Source organism: Hypanus sabinus, unplaced genomic scaffold (genome assembly GCF_030144855.1).
Source record: "Hypanus sabinus isolate sHypSab1 unplaced genomic scaffold, sHypSab1.hap1 scaffold_307, whole genome shotgun sequence".
NCBI lineage: Eukaryota > Metazoa > Chordata > Chondrichthyes > Myliobatiformes > Dasyatidae > Hypanus > Hypanus sabinus.
The window spans coordinates 312,814-335,872 of NW_026781221.1; the positions used below are offsets into that span (position 1 = coordinate 312,814).

At 43.4% G+C, this 23,059-nt stretch overlaps 2 protein-coding genes across 4 annotated transcripts in view; both read right to left on the minus strand.

Annotated features, from left to right (window-relative positions):
* Positions 1-20,581, minus strand: part of LOC132388375 (zinc finger protein 850-like) — a 56,934-nt gene extending 36,353 nt beyond the window's left edge. For 2 of the 3 annotated variants that reach the window (XM_059960718.1, XM_059960715.1), the window contains exon 1: positions 11,022-11,154. The gene's annotated coding sequence lies outside the window, so the exon portion shown is untranslated. Of the gene's footprint in view, positions 1-11,021; positions 11,155-20,492 lie in introns of those variants that run through there. The other variant, XM_059960717.1, reaches the window with a different exon arrangement.
* LOC132388376 (gastrula zinc finger protein XlCGF26.1-like) lies at positions 6,852-11,157 on the minus strand. Its single transcript, XM_059960719.1, has 2 exons — positions 11,022-11,157; positions 6,852-10,109 (listed from the first exon to the last, which is right to left on the minus strand). The coding sequence occupies exon 2, from the start codon at positions 9,378-9,380 to the stop codon at positions 7,902-7,904; it is 1,479 nt and encodes a 492-aa protein (XP_059816702.1). The 5' UTR covers positions 9,381-10,109; positions 11,022-11,157; the 3' UTR covers positions 6,852-7,901.
* Positions 20,582-23,059: the final 2,478 nt, after the last annotated feature.

The window sequence follows — 23,059 nt, forward strand, 5'->3', positions numbered from 1 at the left end:
CTGGAAATGACTGAAACCCATGGTGGTGGCGAGCAGAGGGATTCACCACATTGGGGGGCAAACACCGGCACACTGTTACCCTGCAATTGGAGCCAATGGTCCGCGCAAAGTGACAATTATTTGGGTTTTGTTGAGACTGTACCTAGAATATGGTGTAAAATCCCGCTCCCCATACTAACACGGGTTATACAGACCAAAGAACAAACTGCCGGAGGAACTCAGTGGGTCAGGCAGCATCTGTGGAGAGAAATGGACCGTCAACATTTCGGGCTGAGACCCTCCCTCTGGACTGAGAGTGGACGGGAAATAGTCAGAGAAAGGAGGTGAGGGGTGGGGATGGGGCAAGAGCTGGGGAGTGAGAGGTGGATCCAGGTGAGGGGCGAGGTGGGAAGGTGGAAATAGTGACTGGGGTGGGAGATGAGTGGTTGGGGCAACACAGGGCTGCTGAAGATGGAAATTAATTCCGTAGAGGATTAACAAAGAGGTTAGAGAGTATTTGTGATAGAGAGTGCAATGAAGATTCACCAGACTGATCCCTGGAGTGGTGGGGTCATCATATGGAGAAAGATCAAATGCGATAACCCTTTCACTTAGGACTGAGAGGTGAACATATTGATATGCACAACATCATTACCAGTTGAACCAGGGATCCCAGTCTCTGAAAAAGGGGATGGACTGTCCCGGACTGAGATGAGGGGAAATGTCTCCACTCTGAGGGTGGGGAATGTCCCTAAAAACACACGACAGAGGGCAGTGGTGATCGTCCTCACATAAAACAGAGGCCGGCAGAAATGTGGAGACCAAAGGGATCGAGGAAATGAGCATTGTGCAGAAACAGGTGAGATGAGAGAGCAGCCGCCATTTTGTTGATGGTTAGAGGGGCTGAATGGCCTCCTCTTGCTGTCTCTCACTTGATGTTTCAGTGTTCCTGTCCAGTGAGGCCGGAGGAATATGAATAGAAATTAGTGTTTATAAATATGGACTGATTTAAATGAATCCTCCACATTTCTGGTTTGGTTATTGTTATGAGTTAGGTTCTACCGCTGCCGCAGAGACAACAAATTTCATGACATATGCTGGTGCAATTAAACTTGATTCTGATATTGATATGGGAGACCCACCACCGGTCACCTGATCCCAGTTACCGTAATGTGAGATTGAAGCATTTTCTATTTATTGGTATTCCTCAGAAAAGGCAACAGTTAAGTTTCCTTCTGTGGTTCCAAAGCAGAAGCTCTGTCTGTCTAATATTTCCACACAATTAAAATGGGGATATTGTTTATTATCATCATGTACTGAGCTACAGTGAAAATCTTGCCTGATGTACCATCCACACAGATCAATACATTACGACAGTACATTGAGTTGATATACGACAAGACAATAACTGTAACAAAGCATTATGGCTGCAGAGAAAGTGCAGTGCAGATAGACATCTGGTGCAGGGTCACGTCGAGTTACATTGTGAGGCCGAGTCCATTTTATCATTCATTTGGCTTATAACCGCAGACAGGAAGCCGACCTTGAGCCAGGTGGTACGCGCGTTAAGGCTTTTGTATCGCTTACTTGAAGGGAGAGCGGTTTTGCAGCAAGAATGTCCAGGTCCTTAGGAGCTTTGAGTACATCGCCTGCTTTTCCGAGGCAGGGGAAGTGTAGGAAGAGTCCATGGAGTGGAGGCTTGTTTCTCTGATGTTCTCGGCTCTCCTAAGTTCTCTGCAGTTCCTTGCGGTCATGGGCAGAGGAGTAGCCATACGAAGGCGTGACGTATCGACAAGAAGCTCAGAGACCTCGGCCTTCACCCTGTCTTGTGCAGCTGGATCCTGGACTTCCTGTCAGATCGCGAGAATGGGCTCCCTCACCTCTGTCTCTCTGACCGTCAGCACGCATACCCCACAGGGGTGTCTCCTTGCCCCCTCCTTTACTCTCTGTGCACCCACGACTTGTGTCGCCACTCACAGCTCAAATCTGTGAATTCAATTTGTTGACGACATTACATTGATTGGCCTAATCTCAAATAATAATTTTCAATCAATCTCCTGACAAGACTTGGTCCAAACAAACTTGTCACCCTTCTTCAGGAGATTAGTCAGCGGAAGAGCGATGCCAGCAAAGCTCTTACAAAGTACTTACAATAATATCCAACCATTCCCAGAAACCTTCCAAGAGCCTTGTTACCAGTCGGAATAGAAACTTCAGAAAATTACCTGGACTTTTGCCTGAACAGAAGCCAACTTGACTTGACCTACAACATAGCCATCATAGGTCACAGTGGCATGGCCAAGTTCACTCTTAGCTAAGTTAACTGTAATGCTGGCCTGGGAAAGCCTGTCAAACAGCTTTTCTACTGCAGAGATATGCTCTTCCCAAGTGTCACTCCCAGTGACTACGTCAGTAGAACAGGTATCTGTGTGTTCCAACTCTCGAATTACAGAATCAATCATTCTCTGGAATGTTCCTGGGGCATTTTTCATTCCAAACAGCAAAACATTGTTTTCGTACAACCCAGATGGTGTCACAAACACAGAAATTTCTCTACCTCCGTCCGTCAACGGAACACATCGATAATCTCTCAACAGATCAATCTTTGTTAGAAATATAGCTTTTCCAACCTTACGATGCAATCATTCAACTGAGGGATAGGATAGACATCTGTTATTGTTACTGCATTTACCTTTCCATAATCAGTGCAAAATCTAGCAGTGTTATGCATATATAGTTTTAAATATATATGTCCCAAACTTAGGCGGTAAATGATACAGTCTTACGCTGGTGTGGTAAGGATATTCAGTTCAGTTCACAGGATTGAAGTGAGTGAGAAATTTGGCATTCAAGTAAACAGGTGTCGATGTTCTCCGAATCTTCCAATTTAGTCAAATGCAACCAACTAAAGAGCTTCATCTTCAAGTGAAATCTACCAACCCAGGCAAGGGTTTTCAGCAGATTTCACAGGGTTGCTCTCACATGCACTAATAGTCACAGACCGATTCATCATAACCGATCCTCAACCCCACACGTGAGGGCATTTAAAACTTCAGTGACAACTCTTCCCACTAGCCTTTGTGTGTCTGCCTGTCCTATGAAACAAACAGCAACGCTCCTTTAAATACCATTGTGCTGAACACCAGCTGTCCATCATGCAGGCCCTCCGCTCTATCTGTCTCTGTAACAAGCTGCTTGTGCTTGTCTCTCTCTCTGTTTTACAGACATGGTTCTTAGAGGCACAGTTCATAATCACAGGCCTAATAATACCATTGTTCAGCATATATTCAATTTCTTGCTCAGCCAATTTACACTCTTCTACATTCATACAATATTCATTGTTACAATATACAATATATTCATACAATACAATATTGTTTAATTGGGTTGGCTTGACCAATATCTACGTCATATACTGTGACCGGAGTTTGCTTGGGAACGATGGGAAATAAATCTTTATACTTCAGAATTAATTCCTTCAGCTGTTGTTGTTGCTTTGGCTGCAGATGAGCCAACTTGTTATCAATGATTTCTTGAACAACCGAGTTCATTAGCTTAACTGGGACAGTGTTTGGCTTGTGAAAAGTCTCGGACGAGTCAATTGTTTCATTCTCAGGGTTGCCAGATTCAAATGTTTTGACAACACTCACAGATGGTGCCTGCTTGTCAACATAAGGCTTTATCTTATTTATGTGTACCACCTGTGTTGGTTTACGTTGGTCAGGTCTTTTAATAACATAATTCACATAGTTAACGAGAGATTATTTCATGCAGTCCATTGAGTTTCGCCTTAAGTGGATTCACCCACATTGGAAATAAAGCAAGCACCTTATCCCCCACCTGGTATTTTCTTTCGCAAGCCCGCTAATCAAACCAAAACTTCATTGTGTTTCGAGAAATCTTTAAATTTTGTCTTGCTAGACTGCAGGACTGGTGTAGTTTGATTTTGAATTTCAAAACATAGTCTGACAAGTTAACATGTACATCCCATCAATCCACTGTTCCTGTAACAAGGTCAAAGGTCCCTCACTCTCTGACCAAATACAAGTTCAAATAGACTAAAGCCCAGTGATTCCTGTACTGACTCTCTTACTGCGAACAAAAGCAAATGTATTCCTTCATCGCAGTCTTTTCCATTTTCAACACAGTATGTCTTAATCATTGTTTTGAGGGTAGAATGAAATCTTTCTAAACCCCTTGTGATTCTGGATGGTACACAGACGATGTAATTCGTTTAGCTCCCAGTTCACTAACTACCTGCTGGAATAATCCAGAGGTAAAATTACTTCCTTGATCAGATTGGATTTCTTTGGGCAAACCAAATAAAGTAAAAAACCTGGTAAGAGCCTTCGTCACAGTTTGAGCTTTAATATTCCTGAGAGGTAGTGTCTCTGGGAATCTGGATGAGGTATTCATAATAGTTAGCAAATACCGATGGCTTCCTTTAGTCTTTGGCAATAGGCCAAAACAATCCACTATAACTTTGGAAAAGGGTTCACTGAATGCAGGTATAGGCTGGAGTGGGGCCATTGGTATGACCTGATCAGGTTTACCCACAACTTGACAAGTGTGACAGGTTCTGCAAAAGATCACAACATCTTTCCTCAAATTAGGTAGTAAAATTCCTTCATAATCCTTTTTACAGTATAATTCACTCCAAAATGGCCACCAAAGTACATACTATGGGCCAAAGTTAAGTTTTCAATCCTGTAAACTTTAGGAACTACAACTTGGTGAACAATTGCCCATTCCTCACTCGCAGGTATAGCAGGCGGCATCCACTTCCTCATTAACACTCCATCCTTGAGATAATACCCTACTGGCACTTTCTTAATCTCATCTTCAGAAAGAGCTGTTTCTTTTAAAGCTTCAATCTCAGGGTCCCAGTTCTGTTCTGCTATAAACTACTTCCTAGACAGGGATAAATCTTTCTCATCAGACTGTCTACATGAATACTGTTTAAACACTGAAGGCAGAAAAGTCCCTGACAAGTCAGCATAATCTGAATCCCGATTTTGGCTATCATGGGTATCAGAATCATGCTGCACAGAACTGTCTGCGTCGGCAGACTTTTTAGCCATACTGTGAGTTACTGCGCAGGAAGGATAAATGTTAAAATCCATCTGTGGGTCGACAGTGGTTGGCTTAGTTGTCAACTGCACTGCAGGAACAACTTTACCATCTGCCAGGTCATTCTCTAACAGCAAAGTAACATCTTCCACCAGTAAACTGGAGCATAATCTGATCTTAGCAGGTCCCGAAATCAACCCTGACTGTAAAGGTCCCTTGTGCAATGGCACAGAAACCACGCCGCCCCCAATGCCTTTAATAAGATTTACCTCACCAGTGTCAGTCTCATCACCAAACTTTAAAACGCTGTCTCATATAAGTGACTGAGAAGCCACAGCATCTTGAAGAATTTTCACTGGTACCTTCGCAGACCCTTCCTGTACTAATACAAACCCATCAGATATATAATAATCAAATCCCTTCTTAACTCAGTCAGAACTCTCAGTTCTTAACTGAGTCTCAACAGAATGTTCAGAACCCTGTGGGGTTATCGGTGCTTCAACATACTGAACACAGGCATTCGGGACTGGTTCCTTTTTCTTTTTCTTCTTCAGATGTCTTGCTAGACTACAGGACTGCTGTAGTTTGTTTTTGAACTTCAAAACATAGTCTCACAAGTTAACATGTACATCCCCATCAATCCACTGTTCCTTTAACAAGGTCAAAGCTCCCTCACTCTCTGACCAAATGCAAGTTCAAATTGAACAATTGGTCATCATATGAGCAGCTTTCTTACAATAGTAACAAGTAAGACCAGAATATTTCTCCTTCAGCTGCTTCCCTTCATCCTTACTCGTGTCACTAGTCCCAGCTTTAATTTCTGGTTTACCCTGGTGATCCCTGCTACTCTTTTGGAAACTCGTATTCTGGGTAACTTTAACAATATGAGTTAAAGCAAACTCATTTGCTGATCTAGCAGACTCCTGCAAAGTGGCAGCATCCTTTTCATCTAAATATGCCTTTATGTCATCAGAGACGCATCTTTCAAATTGTTCAATTAAAACCAACTCTTTCAAGCTGTTAAGATCATCATTTATATTCTTATATGTGCACCAGTGGTCAAAATACACAAACTTCTCATAAGCAAATTCCATATAAGTCTGCCTCACAGATTTCCAAATGTCTAAACTTTTGCCTGTATGCTTCAGGGACCAACCCATAAGCTTAGAGCACACCCTGTTTCACTATGTCAAAATCAGCTGCTTCATCAACTGTCAAAACAGAATATGCTTGCTGAGCCTTCCCCTTAATTACACTTTGTAAGAGAATATGCCAGTCCTCTTTTGGCCACTTTAAACTCTGAGCAACCTTCTCAAACAGCTGAAAGTATTCATCAAACTCTGGCTCGTAAAAAGGAGGTACCAATTTAACTAACACACACAAAATGCTGGAGGAACACAGCAGTCCAGGCAGCATCTATAGGGAGAACCACTGTCGAACCACTTTCCTCATGTTTGTTCTACCAATTTAACTTACTGACTGGCCTCAAACTTATCACCAGAGTCTAATGCCAGACCCCTTTGCTGCAAACTCTCTATATTTTCCAGCTCTAACACCCTCTGTCTTTCTGCTTCCCCCCTCTGTTTTTATGCCTCTCTAGCCTCAAACTGCCTCTGCCTTTCTGCAGCCTCCATCTTTAATTTTTCTATCTTGTACTGGACCTCCAGCTCGCTAAGATTGCTTTCAGAAAACACCTCCAACTCCTCCACTTTAAACACACCCTCAGATAAATAATGTTCTGCTATTATCCTCGTCATATGTGCTCTCTTCATTGTCAATTTCACCTTTTACCAATACTCAACAACTCAATCCTACTGGCATCCTCTAATGCCTCAGAGGTTGAGGCTTCCGGAAATCTATCAACATCTATTGATGCTGATATTCCACACACAAATAAATCAAAAGGGATTTCCCCAATGAAATCAATAATTAATCAATCAATATGCTCCCAAATCTGTTCATATCCAGGACACACCCCCAATTTTGTTATGAATCGTAACGCTTTAGAAACGAACCAGCAGCAATAGATGACACCTGAAGACTGTTTTTGATGATAAAAGGATCTTTATTAGAATCTAGTTATAATACAGTAACTTAAGCAAGATAATCAGAAGTTATGTGTATATATGTGTGTAAATATAACTTCCAAACTATTAAGCTTGGGGGAAACAAGGCTTCAAGTCTTGATGTGTTAGAGTATGAAAGTTCAGTATAACCACAGAATAGGTGATGAGAGAGATATTTGTAATCCAGGGTAAATGGCGAGAGAAGGCAATTACGTCGAATTCCACAGGCTCCACTGTGGTAAAACGAGACAACAGTCGCTGTAGATTTTATGCTTCATCGTTCCAAATCCACATACAAATTATCACTGAAAGTGACTTGTCACAAGGGGTATCATCTTCAAGTGAATTATCACATCAAACCCAGAAAAGGGTTAACACATAACTGGTCTTCACAGGATACGCCAAATCCGATCCACACCTATGGATCAAACGAGGTGATAACCACACATTCGATATACGGTGAATCGATAATTAACCCACCCTTGTGGTCACAGGAAAGTTCCAAACAGTGACCCTCAGCCACTAGTTCCCCGGTTCCGATCCTTCCACTTTTCCTCCTTCCTCTCCGTCTGAGTGTCTCTGTCCTCAGTTAAAACAAAACAAGCTGTGAGCAAATTAAACAACCTGCAAGTCAGACTGACTCACCATCCTAATTTCTGTCTCTCTCTCTCTTAAAATGACAGTCCACAGCAAACAAAACCTAGGGATTCATAATAACGACCTCTCCCCATTGTGAACTGACTGGTGTGCCAGTAGTTGGGATGACTGAGTGAATCCTTTCCCAAATTATGAACAGATGAACGGCTTCTCCCCGGTGTGAACTTGCTGATGTCTCTGTAGGGTGGAAGAGCGAGTGAATCTCTTCCCGCATTCTGAGCAGGTAAACGGCTTCTCCCCAGTGTGAACTCGCTGATGAGTCTGTAGGTTGGATGACTGAGTGAATCTTTTCCCACAGACTGAGCAGGTGAACGGCCTCTCTCCAGTGTGAACTCGCTGGTGACTCTGTAGTGTGGATGACTTAGTGAATCCCTTCCCACAGAATGAACAAGTGAACGGCTTCTCCCTAATGTGAACTCGTTGGTGACTCTGTAGGTCGGATGACCGAGTGAATCTCTTCCCACAGACTGAGCAGATGAATGGCCTCTCCCCAGTGTGAACTCGCTGATGACTCAGTACGGTGGATGAATGAGTGAATCTCTTCCCACAGTCTGAGCAGGCGAATGGCCTCTCTCCAGTGTGAACTCGCTGATGACTCAGTAGGTTGGATAACTGAGTGAATCCCTTCCCACATTCTGAGCAGGTGAATGGCCTCTCCCCAGTGTGAACTCGCTGATGTCTCTGTAGGCTGGATGAATCAATGAATCCCTTCCCACATTCTGAGCAGGTGAACGGCCTCTCCCCAGTGTGAACTCGCTGGTGACTCAGTAGGGTGGATGAATGAGTGAATCTCTTCCCACAGTCTGAGCAGGTGAATGGCCTCTCTCCGGTGTGAACTCGCTGATGACTCAGTAGGGTGGATGACTGTGTGAATCTCTTCCCACAGATTGTGCAGGTGAATGGCCTCACACTAGTGTGAACTCGCTGATGATTCTGTAGGTGGAATAACTGAATGAATCCCTTCCCACATTCTGAGCAGGTGAATGGCCTCTCCCCAGTGTGAACTCGCTGATGTCTCCGTAGGCTGGATGAATCAATGAATCCCTTCCCACATTCTGAGCAGGTGAACGGCTTCTCCCCAGTGTGAATTCGCTGGTGTCTCTGTAGGCTGGATGAATCAATGAATCCCTTCCCACATTCTGAGCAGGTAAACGGCCTCTCCCCCGTGTGAACTTGCTTGTGACTCAGTAGGGTGGATGAATGAGTGAATCTCTTCCCACAGTCTAAGCAGGTGAATGGCCTCTCTCCAGTGTGAACACGCTGGTGACTCAGTAGGGTGGATGACTGGGTGAATCTCTTCCCACAGATTGTGCAGGTGAATGGCTTCTCCCCAGTGTGAACTCGCTGGTGATTCTGTAGGGTGGATGACTGAGTGAATCTCTTCCCACATTCTGAGCAGGTGAACGGCTTCTCCCCAGTGTGAACTCGCTGATGTCTCTGTAGGCTGGATGAATCAGTGAATCCCTTCCCACATTCTGAGCAGATGAACGGCTTCTCCCCAGTGTGAACTCGCTGATGTCTCTGTAGGCTGGATGAATGAATGAATCTCTTCCCACAATCTGAGCAGGTGAATGGCTTATCCCCAGTGTGAACTCGCTGATGAGCCATTAGGTCAGATGACTGAGTGGATCCTTTCCCAGAAGTTCAGCAGATGACCAGCCTCTGCCTGGTGTGTTATGAACTGACTGGTGTGTGCACAGGTGGGAAGACTGACTGAATCCCTTCCCACACACGGAACAGGTGAATGGCCTTACCCAGTGTGAACTTGCTGATGTACCTTCAATCGAGATAACCGAGTCAATCCATTCCCACTGTCTGAGCAGGTGAACAGCCTTTCCCCTGCGTAAAATGACAGACATGCTAGTTGGCCAAAGGACCGAGTGAATCCCTCCCCACAGTCTGTGAAGGACAGATGGTCTATTGAATCTCTTGCTCCACTTCTTAAGTATCTAGTCCAGGGGTCAGCAACTTTTACCACTGAAAGAGCCACTTGGACCCGTTTCCCATAGAAAAGAAAACACTGGGAGCCGCAAAACCCGTTTGACATTTAAAATGAAATAACACTGCATACAACGTTTTGTTTTGCCTTTATGCTATGTATAAACAAACTATAATGTGTTGCATTTATGAAATTGATGAACTCCTGCAGAGAAAACGAAATTACATTTCTGCATGCAACAAAAACATTTTGAACTCCGAAAAAAAGACGTTGGGTTGAAGGTTACTTTTAAGTAAAATACTCAACGTCTATTTGAGTCCTTCTTGTATTTATGAAAAACGCCAAACTTAAATTTGCCGCCAGCAGCAAACCAAAAATAACGTCAGCCAGCTGTCAACCTGAAAAATAAAAGGACTATTTCACTGAACAATGAAAACATATGAATATACGTAAAATAATAGGCAATTAAAATATTTATCATACTTGGTCAGGTTGACTCACACCTGACAATGCAGTCGTATTCAGTAGGGATGGATCGATGCTTAGGGGAGTGACCGGGAAGGATAATGTGTTTTTTTCCTCTCTGAACTCACAGAAGCGTTTCCCAAATGATGTTTGCATTGCGATGATTGCAGAACGTAAATACTCCGAATTTATCATGTCATGACCTTGTTTGAACTCTCTCAAATTGGGGAAGTGAGACAATGTGCCTTTCTGTAAATCTCTGGCAAGCACTGTCAACTTGCGCTCGAATGCCAAAACATCCTCCAACATGTGCAGGGCTGTTCGTCCTTACCCCGTTGAAGAGCTGTGTTCAGCGTGTTCAGGTGCGCTGTCATGTCTACCATGAAGTGTAGCTTTTCCAGCCACTCTGGCTGTTCCAGCTCAGAAAAGGTGGGCCCTTTGCTGCCCAGGAAAGTTTTCACTTCTTCCAGACACGCGACAAAGCGTTTCAGCACCTCCCCTCTGGACAGCCAGCGATAAAAACACGTTGTAGCGGTGTGCTACACGCAGTCAGTAAACTCCAGTCAAAGATAGCTTTATTCGAACTAAACAGCCTTGCTTTTAAGCCTCCCTCAACCCGCCCCCCATGGGCGTGGATGCTGCAAAAGACACGTACTCACAAACCCCCGTAGGCTATCTCCCTTAGCCTGAACGCTGGCTAATTGTGAGCCGGTTCGGATGTGTCGGGAAATGGGTTGCCACAACGTCTTAATTAGATTGTACAAGATCACCATAATCTTCAAATTTAGAATTACTTTTCAAAAACTAACAAACTAACATAAAGTACATTTTAATTAAATACTGACCAATTATTTCCCAAAGCAACAGGGAGCCACAGCACAGACGTAAAAGAGCCACATGTGACTCCGGAGCCGCGGGTTGCCGACCCCCGATCTAGTCAGAGACAGCAAAACTGGTGTGCCGTGTTTGAGAGTCTTGGAGATAAATTCCTTCTCATTCTCAACCTGTAACAAGATTTACAAAATCCATCAATGGGTGTAGGACAACATTTCAGATGAGATCACTTGAGTTGCCAAGGTTTGAACTGGTATCACACTGTTACAGTGAGGTTCAACCCAAGTTGGAGAGAGAAATTATCTCCTGACTGGGCACAGTGCTGGTATCTGGAATGACCATCAATTTCCTCATGCTCTTGTGTCTCTATAGGAATGGGCATTTCTGCCATCTCCAATTTGTACCTTGGCTCAGTTTGACTCTATGCATTGGTATTATTCCCGGTTCCTGCTGAGCAGCATTGGTGCCTGGCCCCACAGTAACTGAAACAGTCTCATGCAAATAGTCTTTCTTGATGTGCAACTGGGATTTTCCTTAACTTAACGTGCCACAGTTTTAATGCCATATATAAAAAAAAAATCCTGCTGAGATGAATGGTTGGTCTTCACAGCTGTTAAAAGGATTTAGAATGAATTTTTGTATTATTTCAGGTTCTTGTTACAGTAATAGAAAATTACAACACAGAAACAGGCCCTTTTGGCCATCTAGTTAGTGCTGAACTACTTCAACTGCACACTCCCATACCCTTACCATTTAGGTACCTATACAAAGATCTTAAAAGCTGAAATTGCACCACTTGTGCTGGCTGCTCATTCCACACCCAGATGACCGTCTGTGTGAAGAAGTTTCCCCTCATGTTTCCCTTAACGTTTCACCTTTCACCCTTAACCCATGGTCGCTGGTTGTAGTCCCACCCCATCTCAGTGGTAAAAGCCAGCTTGCATTTAACCGAGCTATGCCCCTCTATCACAATCAAATCTCCCCTCAGTCTTTTATGTTCCAAGGAATAAAATCCTGACCTGTACAATCTTCCCTTATAACCCAAGTGCTCCAGACCTGGCAACATCCTTGTGAATTTTCAATGAACTCTTTCAACCTCTTTTACATCTTTCATGTAGGTAGGTGACCAAAACTGCACACAATACTCCAAATTAGGCCTCACCAATGTCTTGTACAAAGTCAACATAACATCCATCTCCTGTACTCAGTACTTTGGTTTATTAAGGCCAATGTGACGAAATCTTTCTTTCCGTCCCTATCAAACTGTGACACCACTTGCAGTGAATTCCCAGTGAATCTGTATTCCCAGATCCCTTTCTTCAACAGTGTTCCTCAGTGCCCTCCCATTCACTGTGTAAGACCTAGGTCCTACCAAAATGCAACTTGTCTCAATTAAATTCCATTTTGCATTACATAACCCATTTTTCCAGCGGGTCCAGATCACACTGCAAGCCGTGATAGTCTTCCTTGCTGTTCACTACACCCAAATCTTGGTTTCATCCACAGAGTTGCTGATCCAGCGAACCATGTTAACATCCAGATTACTGATATAGATGACAAACACCAACAGATCCAACAGTGATCCCTGTGGCACACCACTAGGCGCAGGCCTCCGGTCAGAGAGGCAACCATCTGCTACCACACTCTGGCTTTTCCCAATTTACTCATCCAATTTACTATCTCATCCTGAATGTTGAGTGACTGAACCTTCTTGACCAACATCCCATATGAGACTTCGTCAAATGCCTTGCTGAAGTCCACGTAGATATCCTCTGCCTTATCTTCATCCACTTTCCTGATAACTTCTTCGAGAGACTCTGTAAGATCGGTTAGACAGGACCAAGCCATGCTGCCTATCCTGAATCAGTCCACATTGATCCAAATACTTGTATATCCAGCTCCTATATGTTTTGGTCATGTTCTGTACTGAAACATTTTTGGAAGTTTATTTTCTCTACAATTTCTAAAGTTTTAAAAATTAATTTACAACCTAATAAATTGACTGTTTTATTTGGCATAATCCCTCAATATTTTCATGGTATTTCTCCATCAGACCAACATGTAATTGCATTTGTCACATTATCGGCCAGAAGGGCCATTTTGTTGAAATGGAAAGATGCTTCTGCTCCTACGTTGATACAATGGTTTCCTCAGGTGATGTTATGTCTTAGTTTGGCGAAAATCAGAAGTCAAACTTTTGATTCTCGATTTGATTTTGAGAAAAGGTGGAGTTCACTTGCCCACCTCTATCATCTGATTTGAGTTAATTAATATGGTTTCATTCTGATTTTTCTTTAAATGGATTTGAGTTAGTGGATTGATGTTTATTTTTTATGCAAGCGTGTATGATGTATAGCTCCGGGGTTCTGCTGCTAATGCTTTTTTTTTGTTTTTTTCTTTCAGGGTTTTTTTTTTAGTTAACAGGGTATTTTTTTGCTTCTTTTTCTTTCAAAAAATATTCTTATAAATTTATTTTTTCTTATTATTACTGATATATTGCTTAGCTTTGTTAATCAGTTATTTGCTAATTTAATTTTTTATTGTACATAATGACATATCGACTTAATGTATCTTTTTGTTAATCATCAATAATAATTTATTTAAAAAAAGATTTTAAAATGAAATATCTGCAACCTGCACACACTTTCCAATAACTTTCCCACCAGTGATATCAGGCTCACCAATGTATAATTTCCTAGTTTATTTTTAGAGTCTTTCTTGAACAGTGGAACAACACTGGCTGTCCTCCAATCCTCCAGTTCCTCACCTGTCACTAACGGGGATTTAAGTATCTGTGCTTTGACCCCAACAATTTCTGCACTTGTGGTCCACAGGGTCCAAGGGAACAACTTGACAGGCCCTGGGGACTTATCCATGGTAATTTCCCTTAAGACAGCAAACACCTCCACCTCTGTAATCTGTACAGGGTCCATGGAGTTGATGCTGCTTTGCCTCACTTCTATATACTGTGTCCATCTTCTGTGTAAATACGGAAGCAGAAAAATATCTCCCCCATCTATTTTGTCTCCTCATATTCTGATCTTTCAGATGATTTTTTTTTCGCTTGCAATCTTTTTGCTCTCAACGCATCTGCAGAATCTCTGAGGATTTCCCTTCACCTTGTCTGCTGGGACAACCTCATGCCTTCTTTTATTTCTTTCATAAGTATTCACTTGAATTTCTTGTACCCCATTTCTTCCTATTTACCTGTAGCTGGTATGCACCTCCTTTTTATAGATCTGGGAGAGGAAAGCCAAAGGGCTGATAGACCTGCATGGTGGGAGGTGGGGGTAAGGGGGGGGGGGTTAATCTAAAGTTGCAGGGGGAATGGGAGCCTGAATAACAGAACAGATATTGGAGGGGTGGTGGAGACAGATGTTGTTCTGTCCTCAAAGTCAGGAATGAAAAAGTTGAGCATGGTGCTGTGAATATGCTGAGCCCGGTATATTTCAATACAAGTAACAGTGTAGGACAGGTGGATGTGTTAAGGGCGTGGATCAACACCTGGAATTAAGATATCACTGTCATATTAAGAAGTTAGCATCTCATAGGCCGCTTGTGACCCTGGCTATTTTATTTAAAGGTCATAGCATCCATGAGCTTGAGAGTAAGAGTATAAAGGCACAATTGCTTTCCCATGAGATAAGCTGAGCGGGTGAGCAGCCTTGGTGTGAGAAGCACATTGTGCCTTGTGTTTCTCATGGCTCCTGCAAGATAAGCAATTAGAGCGAGTGACTATTTACAAGGGCAGCAGACTTTGGGTGGTGGGCCTGTGTCTGTCTGCATCCAGACATAGTAGCAAATAAAACTGTTATACAAACAATTTATGACTGATAAAGTTAACAATACCCATCTGTAGAGAAACTAAGGGGGGTGAACCCACAGGTATCTGTGTACATGACTGCATGATATAAAGAGAACTGTATTTGCTTCAGGAGAGAGAGACCCTCGAAGCAGCCTCCAAGAGAGAGTGCAACCCACGTGTGGAACCAAAGCAGATGGCCGAGATCTTAAATAATTTTTCATCTCTATTTACTCAGGAGATGGACAAAGGGTCTATGGGAGTGTGGGAAAGTGGCATTAAAATCCTAGACATGTACAGTTTAAAGAAGAGAAGTTACTTTGCTGTTCAACTTCAAACATAGAAGTCTACAGCATATTCCAGATTTTTCAGCCTAAAATGTGCCAACCATGTAACTTACTCTGGTAACTGCCCAGAATTTCCCCAGCGCATAGCCCTCTATTTTCCTAAGCTCCATGTACCTATCTAAGAGGCTGTTAAAAGACCCTACTGTACCTGCCTTGACCACCGCTACCGTCACCCACAACTCTCTGTGTATAAAAAACTTATGGCTGACATCCCCATGGTAGCTATTTCCAAGCACCTTGAAACTATGCCCCCTCAAGTTAGCCATTTCAACCCTGAGAAAAAAACCTCTGGCTATCCACACGATCACTACCCCTCATCATTTTATACACCTAAAAAAGGCTCTAAATATAAACAAGGAAATTAAACCTTGCTTTGAGGATTTGTGAGAAGTATAGAAAATTATGAGGGTATGGATCAGGTAAATGCAGACAGCTTTTTCCACTGAGGTTGGGTGGGATGATAACCAGAGGTCATGGGTAAGTGGGGAAGGTGACCATTTAATGGGATAGTGTGGAAAAGCTCTTTACTGAAATGGTTGGGAGAGTGTGGAATGAGATGCCAGCGCAAGTGGTGAATATGACCTCAAATTCACGATTAAGAGAAGTTTGATAGGTACCTGGATTGTAGGGTTATGGAGGGTGATGATCCCGGAGCAGGTAGTTGTATTAGACAGCTTAAATGTTTTTTCAGCATTGACTAGATGGGCCAAATAGCCTGTTTCTGTACAGAACTTCTCCATATTTCTATGGCAGAGAAGTTGTCCAAACTTGTTTGGAAGGGAAAAGGTAGGAGGGACAATGGAGCTGCAATGGCTAGAGTTTCTGGGAACAATTCGGGAGCCGAGTGATTGATACATCCCAAAGAAGTGGAAGTATTGGAAAGGCAGGAGGACACAACGTTGGCTGAAATGAGAAGCCAAAGCCAACATAAAAGCCAAAGTGAGGGCAAACAAAAGAGCAAAAACTATTGGGAAGCTTTTGGAAACTAACAGATAATGAGTAAAAAAAAAAGTCAGATGAGCTCAAGGCTTGGAATTATGATTTGTAGTCATTAATGCTACTTGGTAGCACCCAACAGTCTGAGGCATTCAGAGGAACAAAATGATCCGGGCCTCAATATCTCCTGAAAAGCACGGCTCCCCACACCAGGTACCTTTCAGCTTTTATTTTGGCAGGCACATTCAAACTCCACACGCTCAAAATTTCATTTCTGAAGGCCTCCCACTTACCATTGCCAGAAAACAGCCTGTCCCAAACCACACGTCAGATCCTTTCTGATACCATCCAAATTGACCTTTCTCCAATTTAGAATCTCAACCCATGGTCCAGACCTCTCTTTTTCCATATTTACTTTGAATCTCATGGCATTATGATCACTAATGTCTGTCACCAGCCCTGGATCATTTCCTAACAGCTTATTGCATACTTCAACATCGGGAATTCTACGTACTGAATAAGGGCACATTTGACAAACACTACCCCATCTAGTCCTTTTACATTATGGGAGTCCTAGTCAATATATGGAAAGTTAAAATCAGTTATTGAATCAACCTTTGTTTCTTGGCATGGTCTGTGATACCCAAGGACATAGGGTGACAGAGGAAATGAAACACATTAACATTAGGAAGGAAATGGTGTTGAGAAGACTGATGGGACTGAAGGCTGACAAATCCCCAGGTCCAGATGGTCTGCATCCTAGGGTATTAAAGGAGGTGGCCCTGGAAATTGCGGATGCATTGGTAATCATTCTCCAATGTTCCTTAGATTCAGGATCAGTTCCTGAGGATTGGAGAATGGCTAATGTTATCTTTCTTTTTAAGAAAGTAGGGAGGGAGAAAACAGAGAACTATCGACCTGTCAGCCTGACATCGGTGGTGGGGAAGATGCTAGAGTCCATTATTAAGGATGAAATAGTGGCATATCTAGATAGCAGAGATAGGATTGGGCTGAGCCAGCATGGATTTACCAAGGTTAAATCATGCTTGACTAATCTGTTGGAGTTTTTCGAGGATGTAACCAGGAAGTTAGACGGGGGAGATCTAGTGGATGTAGTGTACCTCGATTTTCAGAAGGCATTTGATAAGGTCCCACATAGGAGATTGGTGGGTAAAATCAAAGCTCATGGCATCGGGGGGAAGGCATTGACATGGATAGAAAACTGGCTGGCAGATAGAAAGTAAAGGGTAGTGGTGAATGGGTGTTTCTCGGAATGGCAGGTGGTGACTAGTGGGGTGCCACAGGGATCGGTATTGCGACCACAGCTGTTTACAATTTATGTCAACGATTTGGATGAAGGCATTGAAAATAACATCAGCAAATTTGCTGATGATACTAAGTTGGGTGGTATGTTGGGTGACATGTGATGAGGATGTTAGGAGAATTCAGGGTGACTTGGATAGGCTGGGTGAGTGGGCAGATACTTGGCAGATGACGTTTAATGTGAATAAGTGTAAGGTTATCCACTTTGGGAGTAAGAACAGGAAGGCAGACTATTATCTGAACGGTGTAGAGTTAGGTAAGAGATCTAGGAGTCCTTGTTCATCAGTCACTGAATGTGAATGAGCAAATGCAGCAGGCAGTGAAGAAGGCTAATGGAATATTGGCCTTTATTACAAAGGGAATTTCAGTACAAGCGCAAGGAAATCCTCTTGCATTTGTACAGAGCCCTAGTGAGACTACACCTGGAGTATTGTGTACAGTTTTGGTCTCCAGGGTTAAGGAAGGACATCCTGGCTGTAGAGGAAGTGCAGCGTAGATTCACGAGGTTAATTCCTGGGATGTCTGGACTGTCTTACGCAGAGAGGTTATAGAGACTGGGCTTTTACACGCTGGAATTAAGGAGATTGAGAGGGGATCTGATTGAAACATATAAGATCATTAAGGGATTGGACAAGATAAAGGCAGGAAATATGTTCCAGCGTCCAGTACCAGAGGGTATGGTTTGAGAATAAGGGGTTGGTCATTTTGGACAGAGTTAAGGAAAAACTAAGGAGTTAAGGAGAGTTGTTGGGATCTGGAATGCACTGTCTCGGAAGGTTGTGGAGGCCAATTCTCTGGATGCTTTCAAGAAGGAGCTAGATAGGTATCTTATGGATAGGGGAATCAAGGGATATGGGGACAAGGCAGGAACCGGGTATTGATAGTAGTTGATCAGCCATGATCTCAGAATGGTGGTGCAGGCTCAAAGGGTCGAATGGTCTACTTCTGCACCTATTGTCTATTGTGATCTCCCGACAAATCTGTTCCTCCAAACACCACAGACTGTTGGGTGGAAACAAGTCCTAGTAATTGATTCAATATCATAATTCCCTATCCTGAGCTCATCTGGCTTTCCTACGATGCTTCTTGCATTGTGATATACACAACTCAGCACATTCATCGCACCACGCTCAGCCATTTGATTGCTGACTCTGTCTGAGGTCTGAACAACATCTAACTGGTGTCAGAAAACAAACTCTCCCTCATTATCACAAAAACAAAGGAGCTGATTGTAGACGACAGGAGGAATGGAGACAGACTAACCTACATTGACACCAATGGATCTGGGGTTCAGAGGGTGAACAGCTTTAAGTTCTTTGGTATAAAAATCACCAAGATTTCACTTTGTCTGCCCATACTGGCTATGTTGTGAGAAAAGCAAAACAGCACCTCTTTCACTTCAGACGGCTGAAGAAGTTTGCGATGGGGCCCAAATCCTAATAACTTTCTGCAGGGACACAATTGAAAGCATCCTGACCAGCTGCATCACTGCCTGTTATGGGAACTGTACTTCCTTTAATCGCAGGAACCTACAGAGAGTGGTGTGGACAGCCCGGCATATCTGCAGATGTGAACTTCCCACTATTCAGGACATTTACAAAGCCAGCTGTGTAAAAGGGGCCCAAAGGATTTTGGGGACCCAATTCACCACAAACACCAACTGTTCCTGCTGCTACCATCCAGGAAACAGTACCAAAGCAAAAGGAGCAACAGGCTCCGGTCATCATCTTCCACCAGGTCATCAGACTGATTAATTCATGCTGATACAATTGCACTTTCATGTTGTATTGACAGTCCTATTTATTATTAATTACTATAAATTACACATTGCACATTTAGATGGAGATGTAATATAAAGGTTTCTACTGTTCATGTATATGAAGGATGCGCATAATAAAGTCAATTCAATTCAATCTCTCCACTATCTGTTCTGTCATTCTGCCTCCTATTCCCCTTACAATTTACATCACCCTCCCCCACACTAGCTCTAGCAAGCCTCATTGCTAGAATATTAGACCCCTTCCTGTTCTGCTCCCCTAACTCACCAATCCCCTCTCACCCCTTTGACTTTCCTCTGCCAGGCAACTCCCCTCAACAGTTTCTAAAGTGGTCCACCTGTTGTTATGGGGGAATGGCACAAGAGTACTCTGCGATGGCTATTTAACCTCATTTCCCTTCCTGACTCTCACCCAATTTCCTGTGTCCTGCACCTTGTGTGTAACTCACCTTTCTTCATGTAATATCTATCACGCCCTCCAACTGCTGGATGATCCAGAATTCATCCATTTCAAGTTCCAACTCCTTCAAGTGCAGGGTTACAAGCTGCAGCTGGATGCACATCTTGTAGGTGAGGGCCTCAAGGACACTGGAGGTCTCCTCACCTACCCACCAATGTCCCCCCTAATTTGTAATGACCAGTGTGCACATAAATCTTGTACTGTGCATTTTTAGCCAGTGACAAGATGTGCACAGTGAATTTTATATGGAGAGGCATTCATTTTAATAGCTAGCAAATCACTGTCGATAGGAACTTTGATCTCCTCTGGGTTCAATCGAGTTCATCTGCACTCTCACGCAACTGGTTTAACAGACCTGGAACAGGTTGTTACGAAGGATGAACAGCTCTGATGGGCAGAAGGGTGCAGGGTTGCCCATGTCCCCCTCCCCTGGGAGAATTACAAACCGTTACTGTTGCCAGCCTGTTAATGAGAGAGAAAGAGATAGAGCAAAACATATTGGAATGGAACATTTGCTTCAGACAGGGGCTAGATAACACCGGGGGAGAGAGACCATATTATGACTCCTGTAAGACTCACGGCTCTGGAGAGGGCTGTTTACTTGGTACTATTCTGTTCATTAAAATTCCTCAGTGGACAGCCAGAGTGGGCTGGTTTGATGGGCTCAGCCATTGAAAACTGATTGACACCTGAGAGCCTGTGAGTAGGGATAAAAGTGAGGTCTGGGGATACACCTCTCAGACGCACCAAGAGACACACTAGTGAGCACTGTTTAAGTGTTGGAACCCACGAGAAAAGTTGGTGACATCAGAGACCGAATGAAGAATTTTAACTCACAGTGTTTATAGCGAGGCCGGTGGGGGCTTGTGGGTGTGTCCACCCTTGCCTGGGTGACGAGTCCACCATAGAAGAACGGTCTAGCTAAAGGTAATAGGGGTCATACCTGAATGGCCACAACAACACATCAATAGATCAAGATCGTAAAGGAAGGTTTGCAAGACAATAGCTGTTACTGTTTGCTCACTCTCTGTCTCTCCAACAATTACAACACATCAACCAACAACTACCTCAGCCTGTATGAACTGAACTTTATACTCACATATGACAATTCATTATCCCCTAGACAACGATAGCTTGTTTATTATTGATTATTATTATACCCACACTTTTAAGTTTAGTATTGCTAACGTGTATTATCTGTATATTTGCATTGTTGATGTTGATTTGTATATTTTACTAATAAACACTGTTTCGAAAATAAACGGATACTTCTATTTTTGCTGGTAAGACACCCAGTTACGGGGTACGTAACAGGGTAATGAAGGATTTTCTCACCAGAGCTTTTGCACTTTGTTCATATGTGGTTTGCTTGCTAAATTACACTTTAAAAAGTCAGATTTCCAAATATCACTCCACTTCTTCCCACTTGCAAATTCTCCAGCAACTTTTGCATCACCACAATCCACACAGGTAACAACAGTTTCTATATTGGACATAAATATTTCCCCTGAGCCCACCCCCAAATGACTGACAGTGGTGAAATCAGTGATGGCAATGCCAATGGATATGAAGGGAAGGGCAGTAGTCTGTCTCATTGTAGTCTGGCACATCTGAGATGTGAATGCTACTTGTTGCCAGGGCAAAGGTGTTTGATATCATCATGTACCCAGACAGAATGAGATAAAACATGTTCTCACTGGTAGAAAAGTCCAGAGCAAGAGGAGTTAGAACAAGCAACACACACAAAAGGCAGGAGGAACTCAGCAAGCCAGGCAGAATCTATTGAAAAAAGTACTAATGTTGAATTCCGCCGGCATTTTGTGTGCGTTGCTTACATTTCCAGCATCTGCAGATTTTCTCTTGCTTGCGACTGGAGGTAGACCAAAGGTGATTTTCTCAACTGGTGATGTAAAAGATTTTGTGCCCTTTCTCCGAGTTCCCAAGCTGGAGCTCAGCTCTGTCTGAGAACCATCGGTTCCCATTCCCTGGGGCCCGTGTACGGATCGGGGGCTGAGAGAGAGGGAAGAGAGCAGGACTCTCCTGGGGTTGCGGGTCACAGGAATTGCCCCGAAATCGGTGTTTAAGGTAAAGAGACAGAAAATCGCTCTTACCTGCACACGATATTTCAAAGGCCTTCTGAGTACTGTGCGCATGCGTCATACTCAGAGACGCCACAACCCTGACGCCTGCGCATTTCATCTGTGCTTCAATGCCGGTCAAAAACTATAACGCAGGGGCTTATGGGTAGTCACGGTGCCATTAAACATTTCTGCAAGCACTGGTTTAATGTCCGTACCTCATTTTTTTTCGTGTGTATAGAAAAATCTGCAGCTGTTTTAACGCAGAAAGCGGCTCCGATAAACAATATACTCAGTATCAACGTGTATCTCATGCCAAAGTAAAATGCAGATCTGAAACGCAGGGGATTCTGCATTTTGGAAATACAGAGACGCACACACACAAAATGCAGAAGGAACTCTGCAATTCAGGGAGCAACTAATTAGCGGAATACACAATCGAGCTGAAGGGGCTCCGCCTAAACGTTGTCTATTTATTCCTCTCCACATTTATTGCCTGATCTGTTAATTTCCACTAGTATTTTCCAGAAATTAACCACCTTTTTTTTTCGGGCAACCTGTTTCCAAATGTTTCCGATCTTTCTTTTGTAGCCACAGCCTGCTGGTTTGATTCCACCTCCTCCTCGTGAACTCCAGGCCCCATCTCTCTCTGGAGCCCCAAAGCCCTGACTAAGGCTGGCAACTCTTTGGTTTCCGACTGCACCATGGAAGATTCACTAGCTAGTCTACTATCAGACTTTAGAGATGCATTGTGTTGCGAGACCGCAGGTTCGTTTATTGTGAGTGTCGCTTTAAATGTCTGAGTGAGGCGGGACTGTGACGTCAGACACAAGCTGCGGCAGAGAGAGAGGGAGAGAGAGAGAGAGAGAGAGGGAAGTTGTTGGAACATCAGCTTGTCACTGCTATGGGTTGCAATGACCAGAAAATCGGGTTCATGATCGGCACGCCGTGCACAACGGATGTGTGACTGTCACTTCGTATAATCCATATTTGTGAATTTGCTGGAGTATACTGTGGTATCACTTTTGTTGGCCCTTACCTGGTATCGGGGTGTTCTACGGTAACCACTTGAAGACGGTATTCCTGTCACTGTCACCTGGTGATAGTTCGAAGTGGATTTCGGAACGAATCAACGGATAAGATCTTTGGCGACTGTTATTTCGTTTACCCAGCGTGGAATGTGTGTGGAATTCTTCGTAATTGCCCTCTCTCTACATGTTCGGGTGGATTTACAAATCTCTCCCCTCTCTCACGTATTCCGTGGATTACTGAACTTTTCTACCTTACCATTTTAGGACTTTAAGCATTGTTTCCCAAGCTTGATAG

What these genes read in the sequence shown, in the direction of transcription:
- LOC132388376 (XM_059960719.1), bottom strand. Translation starts at nt 9,380, where the DNA reads ATGGCTCATCAGCGAGTTCACACTGGGGATAAGCCATTCACCTGCTCA.